The sequence below is a fragment of the Neophocaena asiaeorientalis genome, unplaced genomic scaffold (assembly GCF_003031525.2).
Source record: "Neophocaena asiaeorientalis asiaeorientalis breed wild unplaced genomic scaffold, Neophocaena_asiaeorientalis_V1.1 scaffold30, whole genome shotgun sequence".
Lineage (NCBI taxonomy): Eukaryota > Metazoa > Chordata > Mammalia > Artiodactyla > Phocoenidae > Neophocaena > Neophocaena asiaeorientalis.
Window position 1 is genome coordinate 15799169 of NW_020174923.1, and position 17180 is coordinate 15816348.

The 17180-nt window shown below is 49.2% G+C and overlaps 1 protein-coding gene across 5 annotated transcripts in view; it reads right to left on the bottom strand.

The window, feature by feature from the left end:
* Positions 1–17180, bottom strand: part of MYL4 (myosin light chain 4) — a 29970-nt gene that overhangs the window by 695 nt on the left and 12095 nt on the right. The window contains exons 1-6 of one of the 5 annotated variants that reach the window (XM_024760816.1): positions 11517–12858; positions 10521–10804; positions 7427–7454; positions 2739–2888; positions 1104–1277; positions 541–618 (exon numbers count right to left, since the gene is read on the bottom strand). In XM_024760816.1, coding sequence (XP_024616584.1) covers positions 541–618; positions 1104–1277; positions 2739–2888; positions 7427–7454; positions 10521–10643 — 553 coding nt within the window. In that variant the 5' untranslated portion in view covers positions 10644–10804; positions 11517–12858. Of the gene's footprint in view, positions 1–540; positions 619–1103; positions 1278–2738; positions 2907–3168; positions 3280–7426; positions 7455–10520; positions 10805–11516; positions 12859–17180 lie in introns of those variants that run through there. The other 4 variants (XM_024760818.1, XM_024760817.1, XM_024760820.1 and 1 more) reach the window with 4 other exon arrangements.

Genomic DNA, 17180 nt, shown 5'->3' on the forward strand with positions numbered 1-17180 from the left:
ACTGCTCTTGGCCCCTCTCAGCCCCTTAAACCTCTTCTCCCTGCTCTATACCGCCTGACCTCAAACCTTCCCAATACCCTTTCTTCAGAGCATGATTCTTTCCCCTATTTAGGGTTGATGGGGAGAAGGTGGAAGGAAGGAAGAGACATAACCACTGCTCTGTGTCCATTCTCTGTGCTGGTACTTGACACAGATGAAATGAGCTACATTATCTCTGCCAATCCACGCAACCTTGGGACAGGGGCCAGCATCACCCCATTGCTCAGATGAGAAAACCAAGGCTCAGAGAAGGTAAGTGACTTGCTCAAGGTCACACAGCTGGTATATCACAGAGCTATCTCCAAAATTCATGCCCCTTCCATTACACCGTGATGTTCACTCCCAGGAAAGGAAAAGAACAATGTCCACTGGGAGCTCACCAAAGCCCACAGGGTGCACATGCTCCCTAGCCCCTGCATCTGTTCTGTTCTGCAGCCCAGCCCAAACTGTACCCAACCCCCCATCCCCGCGCGACCGGGGAAGTGCAGCACGAGCCGATACCTTCGTAATTGATGCAGCCATTGGCATCCTCCTGCCCTGCTAACAGCTGCTCCACTTCAGCCTCAGTCATCTTCTCTCCTGGGGCGGGAGACAGTGGGCACTTAATTACAGATGGGCAAAGGAGGCGCAGGCCAGACCCAAGCACCCCCTTCCGTCTGATGGCTCAAGACTTCCTGGGTGTAGGAAGAGGCCATACCAAAGCTCCCCCAGAGGCTTTGGAGGGTGGAGCCAAGGGTCTTAAGGCCCTTCCTAGTTCCCAAGGTCTCTCCCTCTGGCTACAGCCACCAGTGGGTGAGCAGACCAGGGCCCCAGTGACTGAGGCAAAGACAAGGACAGGAGCCCTGGGTCCCACCTCTCAGGCCTCACCCCCGCTCGGCCAACCTGCTCTCCTCTCCTTCCCACCCTGCTGAGCAAACCCAGCTGGGGAAGCAAGACAGGCCTGGATCAGGATGTGATCCTCAGGACGCAGGGACCCCCATGTCTCCCCAACATATGCCGCTCGGTCACTTCCCACGCCTCTGTTCCCCCTGCCCTTGGGCTCCACCTCTGCCCAGCTGGCATACCCAGGGTGGCGAGGACGTGGCGAAGCTCGGCGCCCATGACCGTGCCGTTGCTCTCCTTATCAAACACGCGCAGCCCCTCCACGAAGTCCTCGTAGGTGCCCTGCTCCTTGTTGCGGGAGATATGCTGCAGGATGGGCAGGAACGTCTCAAAGTCCAGCGTCTTGGTGTTCATCTCTTGCGGCGGGGACAGGGAAGGAAAGGGAACTCGACGTGAGCTCGAGGGAGCAGAGGGTCAGGAGGGGTCTCACCTGGCTCTGCCAGGCTAGCCTGTCCCTGGCAGCACCCAGAGCTCAGCCGCCGCCACTTCTGGGTGGGGCACCCCGTCAGCAATCCTGGAGGGCTCAGAGGCCCAGGAGCCAGGCAGGAGCTGGCTCTGGGCACTCTTCTCAGTGAAAGGACTAGGGCAGGAGGGAAGAGGGACCGTGACTCCACCCAGACCTCTGAGCTCCAGGTGGCCAGCGGGGCAGGGAGCTGAGGTGGCAGCAGTAGGATTTGAGGGGCCCCAAGGGCCACACAGCGCAGGCCTCACATTCACAACTTAGACTTCTGACACGTGACAGACTCCCAGTCATGAGGGTAAACTGACAAAATTGCAAAAAGAAAATTTCGCATAACTCCAAATTTGGGTCCCATCACTAGACCAACAGTGCCTGGAGCAACTCTGAATCAATCATTTGTAAAATGTGTGATTCTTGTGTGACTAGCACCCTTCTCCCACATTGTCATGTGTTAAAAGCTTTAATTTAATAGAGGTAAACCATTTTTAAATACCTCCAAATGTTGGCATTGTTTTCTTTTATAACCCAGGAACCTCCTACAATGGAAGTGCCCAGATATCTTTCGACCTCTGAGAAGCCCTACTGACACCGGTAGGCTCCTTCCTCTGGTCCTTCTGGCCCACATCCTTCACGCCCAACCAGTGTCTTCACCAGCAAGAGCAGGAGGGGAAGGGGCCAAACCAAGGAAAGGGGTAGAGCCAACATGGGGCCCAGGAAGCCTCCAGAGATGGTCCACCCTGGCTGTGGGCCCCTGCCCAGGCCTGCCTAGCCCCGTCCTCTCAGAAGGACATGTGTGTTAGGGCAGCTGTCAACTTGACTGCCATGGTGACAGGTGACATTCACAAATGTTGCCACTTGCACCACTTTCTAAACTCTCATTCACCAAAATCTATCAAATACAAACAAGTGAAAGAAGCATCATTATAGAGTTAATCTTCAGTCTGCTCTAATTTATATTAAATGAATAATTTGCAATCCTCAGTGATCTAACCATCTTTAGAAGGAGGACAGCTCAGCGCTGTGACACCTCGACCACAATACAATTTGCTGGTGGGGAAGAGGGGGCGCTAGTCAGTTATCAGCTTCCCTCCAAGCTGCCCTGCTCCATGTCCCCGGCACCCTCGGTGTCACAGGAAGACACTGAAGAAGCAGAATGTCGTTCCTTGCTCCCCAGGAGCTCCTGCCCTCACGGGGAAAACAAGAACAAGCCCAAGCCACACTCTTCGAGGGTTAACTAAGTGCCAGGCGCTTCCAGGTAATTCTAGCAATGGGAGGAGGGTAACCTGGGGAGGGTAGGTTGGTCTTGAAGGGAGAGAGCCCCAGGGGCGGCGGGAGACACCACGAGGCCCACGCTGACCTTCCGGCTTGGGCTTGCCCAGGACGCGCAGCACCTCGGCGTTGGTGGGGTTCTGGCCCAGGGCCCGCAGCACGTCCCCGCACTGCCCGTAGGTGATCTTCAGCTCTCCAGTCGGGGTCCGGTCAAACAATGAAAAGGCCTCTTTGAACTCTGCAGAGAAAAGACTGGCTGCAGCCCCCCGGGGCCAAGCGAAGGCGGTGGCTGGGAGCTGATCGGCCTCCACCCACGCTGTGGTTGATAAAATATTTCAGTATTTCCCTGCAGCCATCATCCCAGCCGCTCCCTGTAACCCATCCCCACCCCATCTTCTGACAACTAAAGAAGCATCCTGGAGCCCCACGACCTGTTCCAGCGCTGGGCCTGGGATCTCTTCCATCAATCACTTGTCACATCATTTGAAGTCTCCCCTGCCCCCGCCCCTCCCACTCACCCATCCTTCCCTTTGCAGGTGAGGTGGCTGACTGTTGAAAGAGGCAGGGAAGTGAAAAGAGCACTGGCTGAGGAGTCAGGATTCCTGGGTTCTCCTCTTGGCTCTGCCAAGCAGCACCGGGCTGGTTCTCACTTTCTTTGCGCACGCGCAGAAAGTAAGGCTCCACCCCGCCCTCCCCTCCCAGTTACTACGAGTGTCAAAGGAGGTGGCAGTGTGTGGAAGCACTTTGCAAAGTGACAAGACCTGTTCAGAAGTCAGCTAATATCAGTACTGCCTGTTCCAGGCTGAGAGGGGGCTCCCAGGCTGGACAAGGTGACCTGGTGGAAACAGTCAGCCCGCTTCAGCTCTACCCCTGACCTGCAGGTGGCCTCGGCCAAACTCCTAACTCCCATGGGCCCTCTGTTTCTTAGCTCTAAGTAAGGATACAGTGTCCACCTGTGTGGGCTGCTGGGGGGATTACAAAGCACGCCAAGCATGGTGTCTAGTATGTGGTAAGGGAATCAACAAATGGTGGTTATTATTATATTTCCTAGTTCTGGAGCCAGACTCCCAGAAGGTTCCAGGGCAGGTGTCCAAGGGGCAAGGCTGAATGAAGGCACTCCTGGGCCCTTTGCAAAGAACCTTAATTCCTAATCAATTTGGATTCAACCAACTCGTCACTGGGGATAGTATGGACTGGGTGTGGCATTGAAATTACCTTATGCTACGGCGACAAAACGGTTTACTAAGCAGATAAACGATATAAACCTAAGAAGAGTGTGTGAACTACTTAGGAGAAAAGCTGCTTTTAATCCTCTCTAAGCACTTTACAAACACTTATTTCCTTTGATGCTGCATGTGGATTATTTACAAATCATTCCACATATCAAAGCAGGTTCCCCAAGACATTTACCTGCCACTCTTTATTAGGCTTTGTATGAATTTCAAAGATATAAAGCTGCCTGTCTTTCAAATTACTAAATAATTGAGTTCAAATTCTGTTTCCATTGCTTAGTAGCTGTGTGACCTTGGGCAAGTAAATATTTAACCTCTATAAACCTCTTTTCTTCTATAAATGGCACCTACCTCATAGGGTCCTTAAATTACATTCAAATAAAATACAATAATGTGCGCAAAAAACTTTAACTCTGTGTCTTAACACAGAGTAAATTCTCCAACAATGCTGTTAGTAATCTCTTACTGAGTTTAATCCCAATTTTACCACTTAACTGTGTGATCTTGGCCAAGTCACATAACCTCACTGAACTTTGTCTTCTGTCAAAAGGAATAGCACTGACCTCACAGCTTTGTTAGAACAATTTAATTTTTTTTGAACTTTTAAAGCAATTAGCATGGCTTCTGGCACAAATACATTGTTCAATAAATATGGCAGTTGAATCTGAACTCAGACTTTTTGATCTTCTAATTCATTCAGAAGAGTGAGGGCAAACTTAATAAAAGTAGGAGTCTCCACTTAAAAGAAGAATGTTATTTAATAGAAGGATGGAACAGGGGGGAAATAACAGGAGTAATGACCTATGATTTGAGCACTTACTGTGGGCCAGGCTCTGAGCTGGTAACTTTGCATGAATTATCCCGTTCATCTTTACAAAGACTTTATGCTATAGCTATTATCATCCTCATTTATAGGCCACTGCAGATGTGACTTCCAGCCAACTATTAAGGAAACCAAGTGAGGAGGAGGAGGAGGAGGAAGAGGCCTGCTGTACCAGCTAATGTTCCAGACCGCTGGGAAGGCTGGTATGCACATAAAAACCAAACACTGAAGTCTAGGATAGCTACTAGGAGGAAAAACAAGGCCAGTGTGATCTCGAGGTATATGAGAGATGAAGTTCATTGTCCCAGAAGAAACTTCTGAAAGATCTGTAGTAGGGAGCTGCCTGCTAGAGCAGTGAACAATGGTGGTGATCCCTTTCCAGAAGGATATGGAAATATGGGCCAGAGAAGGAAGTCAGGACTTAGAAACTAATTCCTATGAGAAAATAAATAAATAAATAAAAGAAATTGGAGCCATATCACCTGGAGATCATAAAGCTACGAAGGGATTTGATAACTGTCTTCAAATAGATGGAGGGTATCTAGAAGATGCTGAATAGAGTTACAGAATTTCTGAATCGAAAAGAACCAAATACCCTCACTTTGCAGATAAGAAAATCCAGGTTTAAAGAAGTGACTTGCTCTAAGTCTCATGGCCAATAGTGGCAGATTTAGGGCTAATATCAAAGGCTCCTGGTTGCAGATAACGTTTTTCCAGCAAAACAGGAGAAAACCATCTTCAGTTTCACCAAAGAGCAAATGAAGAGATAGGCATAAAATTAAAGCAAAACCAATTCCAATCCAACCTAAGGAACAATGCCTTCAAAGTCAGAGGGATGAAAGGCTGGAATGAGTTAGGCCCCAGCCCTGAATATCTTCACAGAGAAAAGAGGCAACCAGCTGTCTCAGTTGGCTTTGACCAGGATTCCCATTTGGGAAATGAAAATTTTTTATCGTTAGTTGATTTTCTAGTCCTCATGGGTACCACTGTGTTTGCATATACACTGAGTATATATATATATATATATATATTTAACTAAAATGCATTAAAATTTATTTTAAGAATTTCACAGTGCTCCAAACTATTGATGGAAAGTGACTGTCCACAGGGTATTGCAGAAATGGAGTTGGACTCGGTTCACTTGTTTCAAAATGCATCTGCCATCTCTCATGCCCTATTGGTGGGTAACTGGCATCACTTTTTTGGAGGGAAACTTGGCAGTAACTATTAAAATGCACATATCCTTTGACTCATTGCTAGGAAGATCCCCTGGGGAAAGCATTATCTCCCCCAACTGGAAACAACCTGAAGGTCTATCAGTGTGGGCCTGATTGGATTAAAAGGTGCATCCATGTGTGAGAATCTATATAACTGTTTAAAAGAATGAGGTAGAACTGTTGGTGTTAAATATAAAAAGATATTTAAATATATTATTAAATGATACGTACTATGTTATACATTGTTAAACCCAAATATATATTAAGTGAAAGATGCAGGACAGTATGCACCACATGACTCAATTTGTATAAACTTTACACATACATACTGGTATAACATTATATATTTTTTAATCAAAGGATACATAGACCTATTAACAATGATTGTTTTGGGGAGAGGGGATCAGTATGATCAGGGGATCATACTGAGAGGAAAGCAAGGGGAAAATATTTTTTAATTTTCTTTCTTTTTACCATGTTCATGGATTCGTTTAATTTTTAAAATATAGTCTGTGCTTAAAATCAAGGGGTTGAATCAGGTGACCTTTCAAGGTCCCTTTCAATTCCTATGATTTTATGTCCAGGTGGCATTTGGTGGGGGAAACAAAGGGATAAGTTGCAATGAAGGTGGATCCCAGCTGCAAAGTAGATATCACTTGATGAAACGTTTCATTCTCAAAACACCAGACTCCTACAGAAGAGGGCTGAGGGGCAACAATTAAGTTGGAGGGCGGGAGGTCTCGAGGCTTGTCTTGAAGCTACACTTAATAATACTTATATTAAGTTGAGAAAACAAATTGTCTTCATCAAAGACGGAGAAGGGCTGATGGAGATCACAGGTGGACTAAGGCACCCTCAAGTCACCGCTGGTCCTGCCACCATTAGCGGGTGAGCATCTTGGCAGACTTCAGGATGCAGGGAGAGGGAGCTGGTAACCTGAGGAGGGCTTTCCAATAACAAACCAGAAATGAGGGCTTCTAAATATCTTGGATAGGAGATTATAGGGTGGAGGGAAAGTCAGGCAGTCTGGCAGAGTAGTTCAGAACTCAAGTCTGGAATCAGATTGCCTGAGTTAGAATCCTGGCTCCACCACCAACTGTCTGTGTCAGACTGCGCAAGCCACCCAACCTCTCTCTGCCTCAGTTTTATCACCTGTCAAGTGGGGTGGTGATAGTCCCTACCTCACAGGGCTGCAGTGAGAATTAAATAAACTAATCCACGTAAAGTGCTTAAGTAATAACACGTAGTAGGTGAAAGTGAGCAGAGAACACACCTATACTTGCTGTCTTGCGTAACTGTTTTCCAGTCACGCCTTTGTGTGCCCTGACTCAGATACGGGTTTGCAATGATGAAGATGATGGTGGTGATAGTGATGGTGATTGTGATGGTGGTGATTATGAGGGTGGTGATGGCGATCATTACTATCATGGTGGTGACAACAACTCCTCCCCAGGAAGCGCAACAGAGAGAGTGTGGTGGGATAGGTGGGGTCGAGAGTACTCACCTTCGATCTGGTCAGCAGTGAAGTCTATCTGTGGAGAGAAACACAGAGGAATGAGGGCTGGGACTGCTAAGGCCTTCCAAAGGAAGCAGAAGCGGCTTCCGCAGCAATCGGGTCACCTCCAGCAGACACTGATGAGGACGGAAGGAGACTACGGGCTGAGAGTCAAACACCGACCGGCCTCCTGACACCTGGGCCGCAATTGACAGGCTGTCAAAGAACGCAGCCTCCAGAGCTCTCTCAGCACCACTTGTTAAGTGATGGCTCCAAATGAGAGGGAAAGACAAACACTCTGAATAACTCTAGAACCCACACTGACTCCCTATTATAATTCCTTTGGGTCGAATGTAAATTCCGTCCCAGGGGCTGTAAACAGCCTTCGCATCCACCCCTTCAGTCTCTCCCCTTTCTACTTGATGCTGGCTTTCAACCCACCTCCTTCAACAGAGCCTTCCCTCACCCCCTCCATCCCAGCCCCTCCTTCCGCACACATCCCTCTCAGGCGGGCCCTGGATGCTTCCTAACTGTTTTCCTGTCATGCCTTTATGTGTACTGTGATTCCTTGAAGCCAGGGTGCCGGCAGGGCAGGGGATTTGCCAGAAAATGCCTGGCATAGAGTAGGCACTCAAAATATATTTGTTGAGAGGAGTAAATTTTGGGTTTTCCCCCCTAAATTCAAATCTGAGTACAGAAGAAGAAGGTGGAAGGCTCTGAAGATGAATGACAATGAACAAGCATTAGTCATTATTTTAACTTAGGATCTTGCATGTTACTTCATGGTCCTTATCTACCACCACCACCCCCTCCAATCCCCTCTTCGCTGGTGGTGGTAACTAATCCTGGAGCATCTTCTCTGTGTGCCACCATTCCCAGTCCTGATTCTGCTGCTCTGTGCCCATCCAAGGCTGACCTCGTTAATGAGGACCACTGGAGGTGGCTGGAACGAGCTAGGAGAGCAGGAGAGGGGTTACACCGTGTTGGGAAGAGAGCTAGCTGTACCCAGGAATGGGTCAGAAAGTTAAAGAAACCCCCTAAATGGGGTAAAGGATGCTTTGAAGGAACCCCCTGGGGAACGGAGCAGTTTGCCTTACTTTGCGATGAGTTAAGCCCCAGGATTAAACGTGTAAGAGAAATTAGTATAACGACATAACGTCTGAATATATGGTCATAACCACACACATTGGGCTTAAGTTTACTTTTGCTTTGTTTTTATTTATTTATTTTTTTGCGGTACGCGGGCCTCTCACTGTTGTGGCCTCTCCCGTTGTGGAGCACAGGCTCCGGACGCGCAGGCTCAGCGGCCATGGCTCACGGGCCCAGCCGCTCCGCGGCATGTGGGATCCTCCCGGACCGGGGCACGAACCCGTGTCCCCTGCATCGGCAGGCGGACTCCCAACCACTGCGCCACCAGGGAAGCCACTTTTGCTCTATTTTTGAGCAAAGAATCTTCTAAGCAAAGGAACTGGGTAAAGTATAATAATAGTGAAAATAGTCTTCATGAAAAATACCTAATTTTTTTTTCCACTTTAAAGCAATTTCAACAACCCCCAGAACTGGAAAATTCAGACATGGAAAAGAGAATTGCAACCAGATGTGAGAAACTGGGGAAGGTGGGTGGATGGAGGGAAGTGATAGGCCAAAGAGAAGGAACTCGGATGATACCACTAGGCAGCTCTTGTCCAGTCTAGGCTGTCCCACGGGAACAGTGCGTTATCAGAACAAATCAGAAATCCAGGTTTCCTGAAGGGGGAGATTGTCAGCTTTTCTTGCTAGGCTTTGTCCAGAGAGGGAGCGATGTATGACCTAGAAAACCTTCAGGTACTTTCAAGGTCTTACCCTGTGCCTCAGTTTCCCCAGAGTGTCCCATCTTTTGGCCAAGCCAGTTCTGCTTAAATTCCGCCCCTTGTAGGGACTACCATAGATAAACCCCAGGGTTCTGGGCACAGTGGCAGGGTCTCCCAGGGCTGTGGGTACTAGGAAGTATCCTGAGAGGGCCAGGGAGGGTCATCCAGTTAGAGCTCTGGGGGCTAGTTTCTCTTCCTCTTTGTCACAGAATCAGGTCCTGAGCTCTAATTTTGATCTGATTCCTCACCACCCCCAGCCCTGCCCTGAGGCTGATATACCCAAGAGCCCACCACTCCCAACCTGCTATTAATAGCCCTTCATACCAGTAGCCACTTGACCTCCTACATTCTGGTGCCAAAGCTTAAAACTGCTTCAGTCTCCAGAGGCCTCTGACCCCCTCCTTCATTGGCTCATCCCCTCCCCGTTCCATTCCTTAGGCAGCTGGGCCAGATAGCTGGGAGGCCTAAAATGACTGAGTCAGCAGGCTGGGTCTACACCAGCTCCAAGGAGAGGAGCCTTTCAGGGTGAGGAGAGCGTGGTGGAGCAGAGAGGGAATAGGGCTGCGGCGGCAGAGGGAGCCTGCCCCAGCTCCTACACCGGGATAGAGGGAGGGTCTCGGCCTGGGCTAGGCTAGGCCACTGCATGCTCCAGATAGGAGCTCAGGCTAAGGGCACAGAAGGAGGGGTCCACCTGGGTGGGGAAGAGGAGAGAGAAGCAGGCTCTTCTCATCTTATCTAGGGCCTCCCTGCCCTCACCACCCACCCAGTGCAAGAGTCTTTGCATGTGAAGCCTTTCCCAGACCCCAGCACCCAGAGAGCACTGCTCCCTCGCTCTTCCGATCACCTACTCCGAGTTACACTGGAAGTTATCGTTCTGTGTCTGTTCTCCATAAGATATCACACAATCTTTTTTACTTCACTATGGTGGTCCCCACAGCGCCTTAAAGAAAGTTTAGACGGTTGGTTGGTTGTACCGCCCTGCCATTCCCAACTTTGCTGGGCAAATTGGGGATGACAGAGCAGGGCTTCCTCAGACAGAGCAGAAACCTGTTCTTGAGGGGAAAAGCCTGCAATCCAAAATAGCCGTCACCAGCCCCAACACATGCTCCACGCCCCATGGGACCGTGAGCGGGGGATGGATGCCGCAGCCCTCACCCCGGTCCAGCCCCCGTGAAGTAGATCTCTGAGCTCCAGGGCAAAGAGGGTTCTGAATGTCATCCCCACCCCCATCCCAGTGGCTGAGGCTCACTTACCTTTACACTCTTGGGATCAAAGGCAGGTTCCTTGGGAGGCTCGGGAGGTGGGGCCGAGGCCGGGGCTGGGGCTGAGGCTGCCTTGGGCGCTTCCTTCTTAGGCTCAGGCTTCTTGGGAGGCATGTTGTCTCGTTGGGCTCTTCCACAGAGGTGGGACTTAGGAAGGAATCGAGAGATGCGGCGCCCAGGAGATGAGACGGGAGACTGGGCTGCCTCCTGCCCTTTTTATCCTGGGCAGGAGCCCCCACGGAGGGGCTGGTGATCGCAAGAGCAACTGCTGCTGACTATAAAAGGAAGAAACACCAGCAGGGTACAGCTGACAACTGTGCATTGTCACCAGGTTTGGGGCTACCAGCCCCCTCCCCCTCCCCCCACACCTCACACTCCTCACGACCTCCACCTGTGGGTCAGGCTGACCCCTTCCTGCCAATCAGTGGACACCCAGAGGGGCCAGGGAAACAGACCCTCTCAAAAATGCCAGAGTCCAGCCAGAGAGATGAGCTGACTTGAGCAGTTGATAACCGTGACACAAAGCCCAGGGGAGGGCGAGGCTTTTTTTAGTCCCTCCTGAACAGAGGCAACCCACTGCACATTCCTTTTAAGCCAAGATCCTTTAAGCTGAGAGCCACTCTGGGGCCTCAGCTCTGCCCTGAGGTTCAACTCTCCGGCCTGGCGCCCTGAAGCAACAGCTGGTGCGGCCAACTCACACTGCCCCACACCCTCCCAATCCACCGGGTAAAACCCTGAATCTCCCAGAGCAGGCTCCCCGGGAACTCCACAGACCTCAAATCCCTGGGTCCACCCCACAACTTCAATCATTCATTCAACAAATACTGAGCACATAACTTGTGCCGTGGAGCCAGGGTGAGAAGCAGAGAGGTTGGCTGAAAGTCGATGAGACTGAAGGTAAGGAAACTTGGGTCTCATTTATATATTCTGTACCTCTAACTCATTCTGTGCCCCCTGTGTGTGTGTGTGTGTGTGTGTAGTACTTACTGTGTATCGGGCACTGGTAGTTGAGTGCCATTCATACAAAATCTCCTTAAATCTTCACTGCAGTCCTATCAGGTAGATATTATTACTCCCATTTTACACATGAGGAGATTGAGACTAAAACTGGTCAAGTAACAAGACCACTCAGCTAATTAGCTATAAACTGGGATTAGAACCTAGGTATGTCTGATTCTAAAGTTTGTGCCTGAATCATTGATATTATAATCCTGTGGAGGGGGACATATATATTTGTGGGTTCATCAGATAGGTCAGGATGAATACCACTAAAATGTTAACAGGAGACACCCCTAAGGACTCAAAGGGTAAGGACAGGAGGATGACAGCAATTTGCAGTTTTTACTTTTTTCACTTCCTGTATTAACGGAAGTCTTTACAACGAGCATGTACTGTTTTTATTTAAAAAAAAAAAAAGTTGAAAGTCAAAAAAAAATGTTCAGAAAAACAACAAAAAGCTTATCCACTGCACAGAATTGCTTTGAACTGAATTGTATGTCTCTACATTTCAGAGGATGAAGAGAAATAAAGCGGAGAGAAGCAGAAAAGTCACTTTGCCTTTCTAGGTTCAGTTTCCTCTCCCATAAAACAAGATTGCTAGGGACTTCCCTGGCTGTCCAGTGGTTAAGACTTCACCTTCCAATGCAGGGAGTGCAGGGTTCCATCCCTGGTGGGCGAACTAAGATCCCACATGCCTCGCAGCCAAAAAAACAAAACATAAAACAGAAGCAATATTGTAACAAAGTCAATAAAGACTTAAAAATATACATTAAAAACAAACAAACAAAGAAAACAAGATTGCTAGATCACATAACGCCTGGTGCCCTGGAGCCCACATCTGCCCATTCTCTGGGTTCCCTAAGCACAGGCTCCAGGTCCCACATCTTGCAGAGCCAAAAGGGCCCTTAGAGATCGTCTCATCCCGTCTGGTGTGACAGGTGAGGAATCTAAGGCCCAGGAGACTTCGGAGCTACAGCGACATTCAGTTCTTCACAGGCGGAGCTGTGCCAGCTAAGCCCGGCTGCTCGTGTGCGGTGCTCCTACACCACCCTGCCCCTCCTGTACCCTGCACGTGCTCTCACCGCCAGCGAGCAGAGAAGCCTTCAAAGAAAACTGAGGCAGGAAAGGGGGGCAGGTCTTGCCCAAGGGGACCCTAGAGCAAGACCGGGAAGCAAACCCTAGGCCAGTCCCGGTCCTGGGCTGGTCCGGCAGCTCCTTCGCTCTTTTCCCCTCCCCCCTTCCCCTCTCCAGCCTTCTCTTCCTTCCGACTCCTCGTTCCGCGCTCCCGCGTGCCTCTGCTTGCACCCTTCAGTATTCCCCGGCTGTTCTCTCCCTGACTACCTCTTTCCCCAAGGGGCTTGGGAGCTCAGTTTGTTGGTGATGAGGAAGGAGGAAAGAGGAAGCCCAGCCTCTCCTCTTTCTCTACCCCCACCCGCATCCCCTTCCTGGACTAGGTGCAGAGATACCCACACTGTAGAGAGCTGCAGGCCAGAAGCTGCAAGAGCCAGACACTACTAGTCCTGAATGTCAAGCCGCTTCCGCTCTCTGGGCCCCAGCTTCCTCATCTCTAAAGTGAGAGATAGTCAGGAGCTTTCAATGTGTTCAACAGACGCTTGAGGCTTCCTTAGCTTGCTTCTGGCTGTCAGGGACACAGAGGGGCCAGGTCTTGGGGCTCTCCCATCCCCTGCCACTTCAAACAGCACCACTCCTAGGTGTTTTATATACTGGAGGTCTCATGGTCATTTTGTAGGAAATAGTTCCATGATTTAAAAGTTCAAAAACAACCAGTGCATGAGATGTTGAATAGAAAAACAAGGTATTCTAATCATTCTATGAGGAAATATGATCCCCAAAAGACAGGCAGCTGTAACTCTGTCTTTTCCTTTCTTTTCTTTTTCTTTCTTTCTTCTTTCTCCTCTTTTTTTTTTTTTTTTTTTTTTTTTTTAATTCTAAAGCGAAACAAAATATCCAGACTGCTCGGGAGCAGAGCTCTGAGGTTAGAAAACTGGGAGCGCAGAATGGGGCTGGAGGATCTGAAAACGTGGAAAGAGTGTGGACTTCAGAGGCAGACAAGCATAGGTCTGAATCCTGGTTTTGCCATGTCTAAGTCTTGGGTGCAGGACCCTCAGGACCTTTAAGAGCACACATGTCCTTCTCAAGTTGTTGTGAGATTTGTATGAAGTAATGTGAGTTAGACACCACAGACCATCTCTGGCATATAGGAAACAATCATAGCTGTCAATTTCACTGTGTTTTCTGAGCCAGAGGAAGCTAGAGGTGTGCTCTGGTGTCTCAGGTTTCCTGGAAGGAACACCAGGAGAGGGACCCACAAGAGGGAGGGATGAGGAGGCTGGCCGTGGCTAACTTGATTGTAAGGTGTGGGTTTAGGAAGGAGAAAGAGGTGGAAGGGAATGGGGGAGGGGATGGGCAGCAGCTGGGTACCCACAGTGTGAAATATTTGTGGCTCAGAAAGCATGTAACTGGTCCCTGGGGCCCAGCAGCCTGCCTGTCAGCGACACTCAGATGAGGAACCTGGCTGCCTGAAACCTCAGTGGGGGAGGAGATGCTCCTCAAATCAGTTTCTGATTCTCTTTAAGCAGCCCCAGCTAAAAAAGTGGCTGGCACTTCAGAAGCTACTAGAGGGGAGCTGTGGTTTCCCAGAAGGAGCTGTGTCGAGAATCAAGATACCTGACACTAGCCTTGTTATACTAAAACCCATGATGCCCACAGTTCATGAGACCCCCAAGAACGGGAGTCAGAGTTTTCGCTTTCTTCTGGTCCTCATTCTGCTTCACGGCCACTGACTTTCACCTTGCAATTTCATCCACCTGGAGTATACTTCACAGGACCTATGGTAGGGTTGACCAATCAGAGCAAAGGAAAGGAAGAGAGACAGAAGGAAGAGGCAGAAGTGTAAAGAGGCAAGCATAGTAGCAGGTACTGGTAGCCTAACTACTGCCTCTGGGGAGGCATCGAGTGGTCCCCAGCCAGAGCTGCTCCAGCCACTTGAATGCTGCCACTGGAAGAACCTCACACTCAGGAGATGGAAAACGCAGAACAGAATTTCACACCAGTCAGCTTACACCCATGTCAAATCTGGACAAACGCACAGAAGAGCACTGACATCAGCCCTCCTTCGGGCTGGGCTTCCACACACTCACGCATCCTCCTCCCTTCACCTCTAACTATGTAGGGCCTGTGTCCTGCCTGCCTGGGATCAAATGATGCTGACAGCGTGCCTGGCTGTTAATGCTTTGTTCTTGTCACCTCCCCCCACCTCTTCCAGACAGTGTCTCATAAGCTAGACATCATGGGGCAAAGCCCTGGCCAACACTACATTTATATGTCTCTGTAGAGGACACTGGGTAAATCGGGCTCTGCCGCAGGGCAGAGGTTAAGAGGGCCCACTCAGGAGTTAAGAGTTCTGGGTTAGAGTCCTGATTGATTTGTCCGTTAGGCAAGCTAGTTAAACTTCTTTCTGTCTCAGTTTTCCCATCTGTAAAATGGGGCTGCTAATATAACCTCACAGGGTGGTTGTAAGGATTAAATGAGTTAATACAGATGCTACACTTAGAGTAGTGTCTAGCACAAAGCAAGTACTCAAAATCCTTAAGCTTGACTGAACCAGTGTGACTGCTGCTCCCTCTCCCAAGGGCAACTACGAAAGAATTATAAACAGAAAACACCAAGAAATGAAGAAAACTGTGAGATACCCCTTGGGTGAAGGGAGGCCCTGTTTTGAACTGGTGTGGTGTGTGGTAAAGGGGTGGCTTTGGTTTACGGCAGGAGGTGGCCAGGCATGGCTGTGGAATGATAAAAAAAGAAGAGGATCTCTGGGGTTCTCATCTGTCTTTTCCTCCACCAGTATCTTAGAACAAACAGTGATGTGCCATCACCTTCATGACTCAAACCGCTGATCCAGGTGCTGGTAAGAGTAATCAGGGCACTGAAGACGCACTGTGCTTGTGAGGATCCAATAAATAATAGGAGGGGAAACTGAACTTCGGACAGTTGTTTCCCCTCCTCGCCCCCTAAACTCTCATAGCAGGAGAACTGCAATCTAAGAAGTACTTCCCCTAAGGTTGCTTCTCCCTTGGGAGGTGGGGGCAAAAGGTGAAGCCTTGACATGAGGAGTTATTTAGTGAGGTTGGGTCTGACTGACTTGGGAGTTTTGGTGCTTGAGGTTCTCAGTCTTACGGCTCATTAACCCCTGACCCTCACCCCCTGAGCTAAATGGCACTGGTACACATTGTTGAACAGAGCAACCTATGTGCCCATGGGCCAAATAACAAGACAGGTGAGGAACACAACTAATTCAGATGGATACAATCCACTTGATTACAGATTGTACCTTAAGTAGAAAGATGACAACAGATAGACCAAGATTTTAAAAGTAGCTTAATAAACATGCTTAAAGAAATGAACATATTACCAATACGACACCAGAACAAGAAAACATAAAGAAGAACCAAACAGAAACATCACATACAGAAAATTATAATAGTTGAAATAAGAGGGACTTCTCTGGTGGCGCAGTGGTTGAGGGTCCGCCTGCCAAACATGGGTTCGATCCCTGGTCCGGGAAGATCCCACATGCCATGGAGCAACTAAGCCCGAGCACCACAACTGCTGAGCCTGCACTCTGGAGCCCACGAGCCACAACTACTGAGCCCGTGTGCCACAACTACTGAAGCCCACGCACTTAGAGCCTGTGCTCCGCAGCAAGAGAAGCCACCCCAATGAGAAGCCTGTGCACTGCAACGAAGAGTAGCCCCCACTCGCCACAACTAGAGAAAGCCCGTGCACAGCAACGAAGACCCAATGCAGCCAAAAATAAATAAATAAATTTAAAAAAGAAATAGTTGAAATAAGAAAAACAACTTTAGTAAAACAAGCAATATGTTAGGTATAAAAATAACTAAAATAGAGCACACAATAGATATGAAAAGTAGCAAACTGGACACAGCTGGGAAACATATTAGGGAATTGAAAGACAAAAGAGAGAACGTCTCCCAGAAGGAAAAAAGAAAGACATAGAAAAGCTGGGACTTCCCTGGTGGTCCAGTGGTAAAGAATTTGCCTTCCAATGCAGGGGACGTGTGTTCGATCCCCGGTCGGGGAACTAAGATCCCACATGCCACGGGGCAACTAAGCCCGTGTGCCACAACTACTGAGCTCGTGCTCCTCAACAAGAGAGCCCATGTGCTGCAAACTAGAGAGCCCGTGCACTCTGGAGCCCTCACGCCACAACTAGAGAGAGAAAAAAACCCCACATGGCACAACTAGAGAGAAGCCCGTATGCCACAGTGAAGAGCCCGCACCACAACGAAAGATCCTGCACGCCTCAACAAAGACCCCTCATGCTGCAACTAAGACCTGATGCAACCAAATAATAATAATAATAAAGAAAATATAGAAAAGCTGGGCTTCCCTGGTGGCGTAGTGGTTGAGAGTCCACCTGCCGATGCAGGGGACGCGGGTTTGTGCCCCGGTCCGGGAAGATCCCACATGCCGCGGAGCGGCTTTGCCCATGAGCCGTGGCTGCTGAGCCTGCGCGTCCGGAGCCTGTGCTCCACAGCGGGAGAGGCCACAACAGTGAGAGGCCCGCGTACCGCAAAAAAAAAAAAAAAAAAAAAAAAAAAAAAAAAAAAC